We start from the raw sequence: 13,533 nt of genomic DNA on the forward strand, positions 1-13,533 counted from the left end.
TTTCAAATTTAGCTTTCTTTCTTCTTGCATTTCCTTGATCAGCGTGCTGATTTTGGTCAGGCCTTCTGAAAAATGTCACTGTTCTTCCATAAATTTTGAAAAAATCTTGCAAAAATTGTCACACAAGGAATACCAAACCTCACAACCCATGGCGCCACCCATTTTTACAGGTACACCCCTGAGCTTAGCATTCCTCTAAATTTATAGTCCCTATAAATAAAACTTAAACTGCGGTGGTTCAGTCATTTTCTTTTCTCGGCTGCGATTAAACAATTGGAAAGCAAGAAATTTTGGAAAAAAATTCTTTACCAAACTTTTCCAAAAAATTCCTACAATCCAAATGGGGCCTTACAGTGAACAGTTTTCAGCTTCACCAGTTGCTTGTCCCTTCCGAACCTGCATCTTCCACCTTAAGCTTCTCTACTTTCTATTACTATTTTCTTATTGGGGTTCGTGTGAAGTGTTAAACTTCATTAATCAGAAATTAATATTAATAAATTCACGGGACTTGCTACGCATATTCGTAGAAAACAATTTCATGATTCACTTTTCCAGGAGAGCACCACCTCGTTATAATTTTGTTAAGGATTTTGTTAATGAGTGCCCCGGGGGCACTCGTACCGGCACTCATAAGGTGCATTGAAAATGTAAATATATACATTTTTTGATAAAGTTATCCGTGGTATGGCTTTCTGTGAAAAAGCTTCCCGGAAATAAATTCTTTGCATTTGATTAAGAGGGCAAATGGCTGAAGGCCCACGAATAAAAGTCATTAAATAGATGATAATAAAATATAACAGTGCTTAATTTATATGATGGGTGGCCGTGAAAACAAGTGAAGTCTAAAAAAAGTAGGTACGGCCCACTTTTTTTTTTTATGATCCAAACCGTTCATTTGTTTGGGCACAACCTAAATAGGTTTTACCCAAAAAAACCATTTCCATAGGATGATCCTAATCCTCCCATCTGTAGAAGATTCCATATGATTTTTGGAAATCTCCATATTCGGATCAGTTCAGATGGGAGGGTTAGGAACATCCTATGAAAATGATTTTTTGGGCACAACCTATTTACGTTGTGCCCAAACAGATGAACGGTTTGGATCATCAAAAAAAGTGGGCCGTACCTACTTTTTTAGACTTCACCTGTTTTCATTACCACCCATTATATAAATTCTCCTTATCATAAATAGACAATAGAAAAATAAGAATTTCTGTTTTAAATTTGGGAAGTGATACCTTCGCCCCCTTTTCTTCCCCGGGCCACCCCCTTGGTGTGTTTATGGCTACTCTTTTTACACTACCTCGTTCCTCAACAAAGGGAAGTTCAGAAATCGATTCATGCTTACTATAAAGGCGGGCAGAGCCAACCAGTGACGATATATCATTTCCCATGAATTATAAGTCTTCACCACATTAACTAGCTAGTCAAAGTTGATCAAAGATTTACCTCAATTTCCAAGAACTCTCCTTAGGCTTGCTATCTCCAAATCGGGCCGAGATGATGATCACAGTATTTAATGGTACGACCCTCTCGATCTGATGCAAACATGCATACGTACACAATTTTTTCCTTATAATTTAAATCAACTAACAAGATAATGACCGTTCAGAGGCTGATTTTCCACCCTTAAAAGTAGGCACTTCCACCACTTATTTGTCTGCTATGTAGATATGAAGTAGACATGTCAAACACAACAAATTGACATGAGTGGAAGTGCCTAAATTGATGGATGACAAACTGTGGATCCCACCCTTTCAAGGAGATATTGCGCTGACTTTGTTTTATGGAATTTTTTAATTCAGAATTGAAAGGTTGAATATTTTTTCTTGAAATATGCATTATATTATGGGAAATGCTATCAACACTACTGTATTTTGATGAGGGCACTCCTTACTTTATTAAAAGTATGGTATGGCCTGCACCATAGGATGATCCAACCCGTCCATTAGATGGGCCACAGCCTAAATAGGATGTGTCCCAAAAATTATTTTCATAGGTTGATCCTAGCCCTCGGATTTATAAAGGGTTAGGATCAACCCTCTAACATTCAGATCGGAGGGTTGTAGAACTCGTCGTATTTACGAATTTCCATTTGCTTTGAGCTCGAAATTAGATGTAGAGTATGAAAATAATTGAAGAGCCACATGATAATTTATGAAAATGGCAGTGAGATTTTCTTTTCAAAGACATGAGATGGTCCTAGTACAAATTGCTCGTTGTGAGTGTTTTTTAAACACATCAGGTAACTCGTAAATCTCCATGGTTTCAGTCGAGTTATTTTCTGTCAAAAGGATAGGTGTTTTCCGTGAGCTGCGTGCATTGGTCATGTTTCGATAAATGTTATTCCTAAAGTTTTTCTAAGTCTACAACTAAATGAAATTAAGAAAAAAGAACCACAAAACTCAGGAAACACGCTTTCTAAGTTAAAGAAATGAGTTCCAGAGAAGCAGGGTTTGTACACACATCAGATACAAATGTTTTAGTAAACAAACTAAAAAATCTTACATCATTGCATAAGTGATCATTCCAAAGTCTATTAACTGTATGGTTAAGAACATATGATCATTTTGAACAATGGACTGCTCAACCATGCTTAACACTAATTTGAATCCAATAATCATTTTTTTACTCAACTAAGCCAAACCCCAGCTTACCCATAAAAAATAAAAATCTCAACTCAACTCAACTAAGCCTTTGTCCCAGACTAGTTGGGGTCGGCCGTACAATTAAAAAATAAAAAATAAAAAAAACAAAGAAAGAAAGCCCACATTATAATGGCAAACACGCTAGAGTCGAATAATCAGCTTTGGACTCAAAATTAACTCTCAAAATCCAAAACAAAGTGTCTTGGACCCATCCTAAGTGGAGGTTAGGGCAGACAAGAATCTGTTAACCCAACCAGAAAAGCAAAGTACTTATCATAGAACAGCTACCTGGTGGGGGCCCTATATGGAAGTCAGTTCCCCAACAACTTTACAGCGTGTCAGGCATTCCACGTGTGACTCATGTTGGAGTATACACCATTGTCTTCCTTTAACTCACCCCTCTCTATCAAAACGCAATACCAGATAAGCTAGAGTTCGAACCTTGTTTTCTAATATGATCTGAGAATTTGTATTGCATATGATTCGATTTGGACACGAGTATAAAGTAGTTTTTTTTCTAAGAGCCCCAATTGGATCATACATTTGACATTAACACCTTTTCTTTCTCAGTTCTATCCAAATCAAATGCAATGGTCTGCATCAGATTTGGGTCCTGGTACTGAAGTTAAAACTCTTCATCATCCACCGTCGATCTTGTGATAGGTATTGACCACCTACCCAGATGAGCAGTGTAATTTATGCAACGGATAACCCCTCTTCCGGTGGGCCCATCTGGGAAGTCAATCACAGTTATACTCCCAGCATCGAGATGAAAAGACTCCATCCATTCCTTTGTCAGATTAAGACAGTGCCCGATCAGTGCAATATGAAGGGCAGGGTGTCCTACAACTACCACATTCTTTTCTGACTTGGGTTCTTCAGACAATTCATCTAACACCAAATGCCAAGCTTTCTCTGCTTGATCCCATAATTCTGTTATGACTCTATCGTTAGAGCCATTGAACCAACCCTGCAGCCCAATCGGAATTTCCATTTCATCCTGTAGCGTAAACATTTTAAAAGAAGGTTCAGAAACTAAGCAAGTACCAAAGAAACCAAATAAGTTTGACTCAACTAGATCAGGACTTGGCCACTTGGGTCAAGTGAAGGGGTAAACTAGAGCTTTATAAAGCCTATAAACTCGATTTAATACCTAGACTCCGACACAAGCCTTGTAATCTTGAAAAACTCCATGAGTCACACATGGAATCAGAGTCTGGTCAAGAGTCTTGAACTTCTACACCTTGGTTGACTACTGCCTATGAAAACCTAGGAGTTCAATTTATTGGGTTTAAAGAGTTCCCGAATAATGAATTTTGATTGTTTACCTTGCCCGTTTGGCGAAGTATGTGCCCAACTTCAAATCCATGAATTGGCTTTACCTCAACATAGCGAGGCACACAATCAGCACCCAAGCAATCTGCAGCTTCTTGGACCTGCATCCCAGTCGGTGAAAAGAAAGAATTTTTGAATCAAAAGTAATTACTTTTGCAATTCAAATGAGGAGCCATCATGCAAATGATCGTTTATGAAATTCAACTTTACCTTGGAAATGGCTGCAGCAGTATCGACTGATGGAGTTCGAGGGCTGCAAATTATAGAGCTCACTTTCAAGTCTAACAATAGCTCTGCAGTTTTCTGGGACTGTAATGATTGACATTAAGAAAGGAAAATCATAATCGAAAACCTATGTGGATTCGACCAATATTTATGCACCCGATAAAGTTTTGGTACCTGTATAACACCGAGCATGTTCATGGGTTCATCCCCTGAATTGGACAAACTAACCTGCAAAGTGAACATTGGAGGGCGGTTCTAACTTCGTAAGTCGGAACCAAGAGAAATAAAACTAATAAGGGCTGTAAGGTGAGAGAATGTTGAGAACCAACAAGTCCTATCTGCCTCTAGATACATTTGAATAAGTCATGGGGGTACACAACATGCACATAAATACAGTTGGGGCAGCATGCATTGTTGGGGAAATTGGGTTTGTAGAAAAATTGATTAAACGCATACGCACATGATAAATGCAAATCTCTCTCATTCTAGAAATTGGGTTTGTAGAAAGCAAGTTGATAGTCTAAATTGAAGAATTGTACTGCTCAAAACCCAAAGAGCATGAGCCCAAAGATTGGGGCATAATGTCTCATTCTCATTGTTCCTTCATCGAACTATATGAGGTAATTGAACCAAGCAAGGGAAGAAACAACAAATAGATAATGTTTAACAAGAAATGGTAAACAAATTTCTGAAAGATAAAGCAGATGTTTTAAATAATGACCACTTTGCCGTACCTCAACATTGCTCTTTGCAGCTCCATGACAAACTAGAATGATTCGCTTACTAGCTTTTCTACCCGCAGAGCTCCCTGCAGCTATTGGTGAATTTGGGGTCTGCAACACCATCATTTAAGCTGCATCATTATCTTTGGACAGTACTCATAGCACCGAAGAGATATTGTAAAAACTGCATAAAACTGATTACTAGCAGAAAAGCATTGATCACTATATACGAATTTCAAAAAAAAAAAACATCCATGAAGCCACAACTTTAGTGAATTACATGTTAGATCCATAGTAGATGTAATATTTATTGAGAACTGGAGTATTTAAGGTAGATAATACAGAAGGAATTAAATTGATATAAGCAGTAGACAGAATCTCTTTAATTTAAGTATCAAAGTTTAGTCGATGTGGAACTCCAGCCACGACAAACAATGCTTTTGGAAATGACAGGCAAAAATTTATTGTGTTTCAGGCGATGACCAGTCAAGAGAACATGTGATAGAGAATGTACACAATAATATCCACAAGTCGAGGTTTACAAAGATCATCTCTCCAACACTAAAATATAACAAAAAGTCAACTGTGGACAAGATCTTTCAAGCCTGTGACATGCTTAAATGACCATTATAGGAACCTTCTCATAGTTGCTAGTCTGCATTTTCACTCATGGTAGTCTACACAATGGTGGTTGGAATGGGTTTGGTTAAGACATTCCAGTCTGTTCAGTTCGTGACTTGTTGTGTGAAACTCAGACTTGGCTTGCTAGTCAACTGAAAGCAAATTACTATTAAGTATTATGTGGGATGCCAGTTTTATTTTGTTCAAATGCGCAATAGAGGATACATAGAGTGCTCAATGTCATGTATACCTTTTTTTTTTTTTTTTTTTGGAAATGTCCTGTATAGCATAGTTTGACCATTATGTTTTATCGCTAGTAGCCTTTGAAGTTAGCTGTAATAAATGAATAAATACTTAATAATACTATCCATCATTAATTAAAAGCTTTTAATCATATGAATGATAATATATTACATGCATTACCAATTTACCAATAATAACCATTCAAAAAATAATAATAATAATAATAACGGAGTCAAATTTTAAGAAAATCAAAATTAGTTGGTACTTGGGAAAGGTAAATAAGTTGACTTGGAGAGTCAACATGAATGCAGTAACAATATAGAACTGAGATGAGATGAAGAAAATTTCGACGAGCACTCCAATTCTCGTTCATCTAGCACCATGGTAGGTAACTTGATGTTGAGTCTGGCTCAGTCTTGCCAAATTCCAAGTTGTCTCCATTCTTAAACTTTACAAGGGCTCCTCTCATACATTCAACCATGTGAGGTTTTGTGAAATACAGTGCCTTGGTAAGCCCCGATTTTATTTGAGGTCAAAATAAGTGTCTAATATCAATCTAACAGTGTTTGACCTTCAGATCCACCTAATAGTGTTTAATGCAACAAGGAAAACTAGGGTACTTCCAAGGATGTACAATTATATTCACAAACCCTTTAGCTGCATGACTTGATGATATCAATCTAGTGCACTTGTGTGTGATGCACACAGCGGGGAGAAAATGCCTGAGGACAGAAGTTAAATGCATTATTTGGGATAAGACAAAGCCCACCAAGAATGGTATTTGCCTGGACTGTGAATCACAAAGAAAGAGACACCAACATTTCCTAAAGAAATACACGAGTCAATGATATGCATTTCCTATAGAACTTAAAAAAAAGGGCGGCTCAGTGCACGAGGCTCCCGCCATTGCGGGGTCTGGGGACGGCTATACCCTTATCAAGTCCGTAGGCACATTAGACACCTTTACTTCTTACAATGATCAAACAAAGTAAGACACATTAAGTGTGAGGACAACTGTAAAATTCTTAGTACCAAATTTCACATCTGAAAAAACCAAAGGTGTTAAAAGTTCCAGAATAACTATTTCACCATGCCAACCCCAACTACTTTGGGACAAAGGCTTAGTTGAGTTGACTTGAGTAATAACTATTTCACCATATCTAATGTCTAAATGGAAAAGTAAAAAAAAATAGATGGTGGATAATGCAGCATTTCATTGATTACATTACATCTAGGACCAGCAATTAGTGAACAATGGGATTGAGAGATACAAAATGCTAGACATTCTAGGCCTTTGCACAGGCTACAAGCTAATCATGATCTACAACCTAAAGCACGGTTGTCAATTATATTCTGACGGGTCTCCCATCCTTCTTCTAGAATAGTATGTTTCTTTGTTTCACCCGCTTTGGTAATCCATTTCGAAGAAGATGTGAAACATTTTAAGAAGTTGAAAACTATTATTTAAATGAATCAGATGATATATTGAATAGGCCATCCAAAAAATACTAATGATGGAACTCCATATTCCGAGTACTAAATGTGAGATGTCCATGATCCTTAGGGCCATCTCTAATAGATCGTTGGTAATCAAAACTCAGAGAAAATCAATTTTAAATTCTTTAGTGTCTATGGTTTTGAAACATAACAGGTAAAAATGCTTACCGGATGCCATTGGTGGCAAAGGCTCAGCTTGAGGAGAGTATGTGTTCCAAGAACACGAAATCGAGGACCTCCCTTGGCCCTTCTACTCACTCAACACGCACTCGGTGATGGGAACAGACGCTCCGGCATTTGTTCAGCGCGGATTACAAATAAACCCAAGCAAATGTGATCCGGTGTGCATGAGCAGGTTGGACCAGGGAGGTCAATTTATAGAAGGCAATGAGCGAGAGGGGATGAGACCCGTCATCATGTCTATTCCCTCAACCACCGCCAATCTCACTGTTAGAAGCAAATGCCTCTACTTCATTCACTATTCCAATTCCCAACTGCCTAACTATTCCAGCAAATGACCAAGGCCATTGATCTTGCATGGTCGTAATCCTAACAGTGAAATCAACACCAAGTGAAGATAAGAGCAGATCATATAGATTTCCAGTTCGTGAATTGTTCCTACCTAAAGTCTGATTTAAAGCCGGGAGGGGAGTGAATGTTCGCTTTTGGTTGGATATCTGGCTTGGGCCACAAAAACTCAGTGAGAGGTTCCCGGATATTTTTCGATTGGCACGTAACCAACAAGCATCGGTGGCTGATAACATTAATCGAAGGGCTGGAGCCGGAAATATGGTTTGGGATATCCATTTGCGAAGGAATCTAAAAGACGACGAAATTACTAACTTTGCAGCCCTCCTCCAACGATTGGGAGACTGTTATCTATCACCTCAAGTGGAAGATAGTATCATGTGGCAACCTGAATCGGATGGAGTTTTCACGGTTCATTCATTCTTTAAGCAATTAAATAATGAAGAAGGTGCTGACTCTCGATGGGAAAATATATGGAGACTACCTATTCCGCCGAGGATTATTGCTTTCGCTTGGACGGTATCTCACAAATGCATCAACACTCTCGACCGTTTAAAACAGCACAGTTTTCATCTGGCAAGTCGGTGTTCCTTGTGCCATGACGCGGAGGAGATCATTGATTATTTATTCATACATTGCGCGTTTACAAACTGTATATGGAAAGCCATGTTTCGGTCATTCGGGGTACAATGGGTAATGCAGGGAGAAATATCCGAGGTTATCCTCTACTGGAACACGGCATTCCATGAATATTTGGGTGAAGCTTTGTGGAAACCCCTACTGGTTGCGATAATTTGGCACATCTGGAAGGAACGGAATAACAGAATATTTTCAGAAAAGGCTAAGAATTGGAGGCACATAGCTCTGGATATAAAGCTATCCCTGATCACGTGGGCAGGGCAAAAAGGAAACTCCCATATTCCACTGGGGTCGCCCTACGCAAATGGAACGTGGTGCTGCGCGAAAGGAAGACTCGGACTTCACTCTTGCCGCAATGGAGTGATCTGGAGGTGGGATGGTTAAAACTCAACTTCGATGGCAGCTCATTGGGTAATCCAGGGCTTGCTGGGTTTGGTGGGTTGCTTCACAATCAGACCGGCAGAACTTTAATGTCATACTCCGGATCAGCTGGAACATGTGATGCTAACAAAGCCGAGGCGAGGGGATTGCTATTTGGATTACAGTGGTATTCTGCCAACAATTTGGGCCCTCTGATTGTGGAGGGAGACTCCTCCAATGTGATAGCTTGGGCTACCAATCAAGGCGGAGGGCCTTGGAGACTACAGAACATTATCGACGAGATACGAGATCTGGTTAGATGTCTAAGACCACAGCTTGTTCACAGGAGCAGGTCGGCCAATTCAGTGGCGGACACTCTAGCCAAAGATGGGGTGTATGTGGCGGGATCAAATGTCAGATTTCTCTTTTTGCTTATGTACTGGGACATCTTGTCCCTCCTTCTGTTTCAATAAAATTCTTTGTTAATTTTCAAAACAAAAAAAAAGAAAGATAAGAGCAGATCTTATTTTACGATTTTCAATATATAGCCTTGGATTGTCTTTTCACTTTTTTTTTTGTTGAGTAATGCAAACATTTAGTTCAGTAGAAGAAGGATTGAAGAAGATGTATTCACCTGATTTAAACGGTTTAGACATATATATGGAGAGCCACCTTCAGGTCGTGGAGTAAAGTCCAGCACGCTCACACCACAATTGCTCTGAAGCAGAATCCTAAAATACTCAGTGCCCAATCCTGTTTGACATTTACCAGTTTCAAAATGAATCTTGCCAGTGATCCCTCATTTAAATTCACAAATAGCAAAGAGGAAAAACCTAAAAGTGAAGAAACAATACCTATTGCGGTGGCAACAAGAGCTTGATTAACAGCATTGTGAGCAACCACCAGCACTGATCTCCCTTCATGGGTAAGGATTTTTCCCCAGCAGTTTATAGCACGGGACCACAACTCTCTTACCGGATAGTGACCATCAATGTTGAAATTTGGAGCATCTTTCTGCCATTGGCGAAAGGCATTGCCGAATTTCGCTTTCCCCTCGTGCTTCAAAAGGCCCTGAAGTCCATCAATGGATCATGTAAACAAAGCGTGTACAGGGAGACATCAAACACAAAATGAAAATTATTGGTGTGCCGTGAAACCTAACATTCTGACCTTTGTAAAAGTATCTCAAACAAAAGCTCTTTTTAATTAGGAAGAAGAATCGGAATCTAGACTAACTTGAAATGAATAAAGGTCGATTTCCCTGAGGTCAGATTCCGAAATCATCTCTTCATTACGAGCATCCCATATAATCTCAGCTGTTCTCTTTGATCGAATAAGGGGACTGGAACAAATAATGGCACAAGTTTCATCACTAAAATAGCAGAAAATCTTCTGATCAAATCGAAAAGCAAAACTGAACATATAAAATATGCCGAAAAATTTATTCCAACTCATTTGAATCAAAGCTTTAAACTTTCTCAGAATTTTAGAATGAAGATTGACAAAAGATAGGCCACAATAGTACAAAACCTAAGGTTAACAATGGACTTAAGAGTTAAAAACTGGCACCTCTCAAGCTAAATGCAATTATTTGTTGTTGCTGAAGAAATTGCCAAAGTAAAAAACAGATGCAGGCCCAATAAAAGAAAATCCAATACTCCATTTTTATTATATTTTTTTAAAGAATGTGAAAGTTGGGTACACTTAATTTAAACAACAAATTCAATAAAATGAAAAAGAAGAAGAGAAACCAACAAAATCCATGGCAGAAAAAAGAGTACATATGGACGTTCAGACCCCCCAAGGTGATAAAAAAAATTTACTTCGAGATGTAATTGAGTCATATTTAAGTTTCAGATTTCAAGAATGAAGATTGATAAGGCCTCAAACATTTTACAAAAATGTGATCGTGATCAACCCAAAAATGCGTGAGGAATTGTAGTTTACTAAACTTCTTTTTTTTATACCTTTTTTTATGTTAGAGAAAAAAAAAAGGAAAGAAAATGCCGTTGCATTTGAAGTTATTGCCAAAAAGTGGCCTGCAGAGATGATGGATAGTGCAGTGAAAAAGAAAAAGAGGGACACTACATTCAACTCTCTGATAAGATCTTTAAACTCGTCCAATGAGTGTGACATTAAGGGGGAGTGTTATTCGTGAAGAAAAGTAAAAAAAAAAAAAACATTAAATTCCAACTCTCTCTAGTTAATTTGAATTAACCATTAAAAATCGATATGAACAACACTCTCCCCTAATTTCATTTGAACAAAACCCACATAAGTCCACCAGTTAAAACATAATTGTTAGAACCATTTTCCTTATTTAGATTGACTTTCCTTATTTATGTTATTTCCATATTCTAGTAGGTTTCCTTTTCCTACTTCGCAGATTTGAAATTATCAAATTAATGCAGTTAGCGCGTTGGAGGTCTGAGTTTCCTCGAATTAACTCATTGGAGGCCTGAGTTTCCTCGAATTAACTCACCATTTTCCTCTTTTCTATCATCTTCTTCTCTATTTTCTGTTTTGTTCAATCAATAATAAAAAAATCCAATAGAAGAAAAAAAAAACCCCATAACTGATCAACGAAGAAATATAATTTGAAGCCCTAGCTCTACAGATTCGAAACCCAACTTTTCATTCGAAACAAAAAGAAGATCGATTTTCGAAGCAAAGACCTTCTAAATTACCTGTGAAAACAGACATCAAAGGTATCGGAGAGAAGCATTTGGCGAGACGTTTCGGCTTGGGCCTCCCCTTTCTGAGTGAGAAGAGAAAAATCAGAGCTCCCTTGAATTCGACCTTCCTCATTCCATGTGCTCTGTCCATGCCTCACCAAAACCACTCGCTTCGCGGCTCCGATCAAAGGAAAAGGGATTGAAGCGTAGAGCTGAGAATCTAAGGTGGAGCTAGTGAATTTCTCGATCTCCTCTTTGATGGTAGAAGATGAACGGACGAGGAGGAGATTAGGGTTTTTATTTCTATGAAATCTAGGGTTTGAAAAAGTGAAGAAAGTGTGATGGCCGCTGAGGAGGGGCGACGTGAGAGAATGCATGGTGGTGGTTTTTTTTGAAAATACGGGTGGAAGAAAAGGAGGGTACGGGGATATTTTATTTGGAGTTGGGAGGCTCGGATCGAATTCGTAGTGGATATGACTCTATCCGAATTCGATTACAGTATACACTATCCGAATTCGAATTCAACGGATATTTAATATCTATTACCTTATTCAATTCCGACGGATATTGTTCAATTCGGATATTATCCGTATCTGTTTATCCGGTAAATTCGAACATTTTATTACAACACTTTATCTATCTTCTCTTTCTTACTCATAGAATGAATTTTTCAAACCCTAAAACCAGGTTACCTTCTCTTCTCAAAATTAACTCTCAAATCCTCATTTTTTCTTAAAAGAAAAATTCACTTTTCTTTTAGAAACAAAAGATAGTGTGTTAGGGCTGCAACAGGGTCGGGTTTTTCAAAACCCTAGCCCAACCCTGGAACCCATTATCTCGGTCCTGACCCTAAGTCAGGGCCGGTCAGGGCCGAAAAACCTCAATCCATTGTCCGCCCTACAGGGCTCAGTGTTGGCCTTGGCCCACCCTAATTGGCCCTGATTCGGCAGGGCAGGGCCGGCCCAGCCCTAATTGACCCTAGTGCAAATACTTGTTAAGAGTGCCAAAAATAAATCAACCACTTATCATATAAAATAAAATGATCAATAAACAGAGAAGGGAACAAAATAAGACAATATGAATTCAACAACATAACAGGCAACAGAGACAATTAATAATAATAATCTAAAGAAACATCAATCCAAGATAATAGAAAACATAAGCAAAAGAAACATGCACAGATGGTTCAATTCTATAATAGAAAACTTAGGGTTGGACCGGATCAGGGTACCCGAGTCATTAACTCAGAACCCGACCCGACCTGAGTCAGGATCTAAAAAAATGAACCCTGACCTGCCCTCAGAGTTGGAAAATCCAGCCCTGACCCTGTTCGGGCTCAGGGCTGACAGGGCCAAACTTGCACTCCTATAGTGTGTCATTACTAAAAATAAATATTAATGATATTATTAATAATAAATAAAAAGGATGTACTTCTCGGATTCGGATGTTAAAAGGATCGGATATACCATTTACCATATTTGCATCCGCTAAGAGCCGAATATCTCATAAACGGATTCGGATAATATCCGCTTGAAATGGATTTGGATAATATTTGTTTTAAACGGATTCAGATGCGGACGGTTATCGAATTTTCGAATATCCATTTACACGCCTATGTGTGTTGATGTTGGGGAATTTTTTTTTTTTACCAACTTTAGGTTTGCTAGGAAAACATGATCCCGTTTTGTTAGAAAAAAAAAAAAAAAAAAGCACATCCAAAGTAAAGGGGCTCAGATCCCCATAAAAGCAATAAATACACAAGATGCCAAATCAGCAGTTATGTCACTCCCCGTTTTTATTTTCCTAACGGAATCTCATTTTCAAAGTGTTTTCCAATTAGTATTATGGAGATTATTTTTCACCCCCTGTTAACTGGAATTGTGGCAGACTTGAACGTTTTTTTATAGCAAATCACGTTAAAAGGGGGGGTGCAGAATCCACAGGGGCGGCGAAAAAATCATCGCTTCATTATAATTATCGAGCGTGATATATTGGTGAAATGATATCTTTACCTCCTTTCATTCTCCAGGCCACCCTCTC

At 38.4% G+C, this 13,533-nt stretch overlaps 1 protein-coding gene across 1 annotated transcript; it reads right to left on the bottom strand.

Moving 5' to 3' along the window:
* Positions 1-3,090: 3,090 nt before the first annotated feature.
* On the bottom strand, positions 3,091-11,969 carry LOC143877604 (phosphoglycerate/bisphosphoglycerate mutase family protein). The gene is made up of 9 exons (XM_077379748.1): positions 11,506-11,969; positions 10,055-10,160; positions 9,673-9,889; positions 9,453-9,571; positions 4,943-5,041; positions 4,383-4,436; positions 4,194-4,292; positions 3,977-4,084; positions 3,091-3,648 (listed from the first exon to the last, which is right to left on the bottom strand). The coding sequence occupies exons 1-9, from the start codon at positions 11,868-11,870 to the stop codon at positions 3,274-3,276; spliced, it is 1,542 nt and encodes a 513-aa protein (XP_077235863.1). The 5' UTR covers positions 11,871-11,969; the 3' UTR covers positions 3,091-3,273.
* Between the last annotated feature and the right edge of the window lie 1,564 nt (positions 11,970-13,533).

The sequence above is a fragment of the Tasmannia lanceolata genome, unplaced genomic scaffold (assembly GCF_043159265.1).
Source record: "Tasmannia lanceolata isolate RefF3 unplaced genomic scaffold, GAP_Taslan_0.1 ptg000005l, whole genome shotgun sequence".
NCBI classification, from domain to species: domain Eukaryota; kingdom Viridiplantae; phylum Streptophyta; class Magnoliopsida; order Canellales; family Winteraceae; genus Tasmannia; species Tasmannia lanceolata.

Coding starts and splice junctions, on each gene's coding strand:
- LOC143877604 (XM_077379748.1), bottom strand. CDS start 11,870: ATGCATTCTCTCACGTCGCCCCTCCTCAGCGGCCATCACACTTTCTTC. Junction 5,042..9,452: donor GTCTAAACCGTTTAAATCAG/GTGAATACATCT, acceptor ATGGTGTTGCAG/ACCCCAAATTCACCAATAGC. Junction 4,085..4,193: donor CTGCTGCAGCCATTTCCAAG/GTAAAGTTGAAT, acceptor ACTGGGATGCAG/GTCCAAGAAGCTGCAGATTG.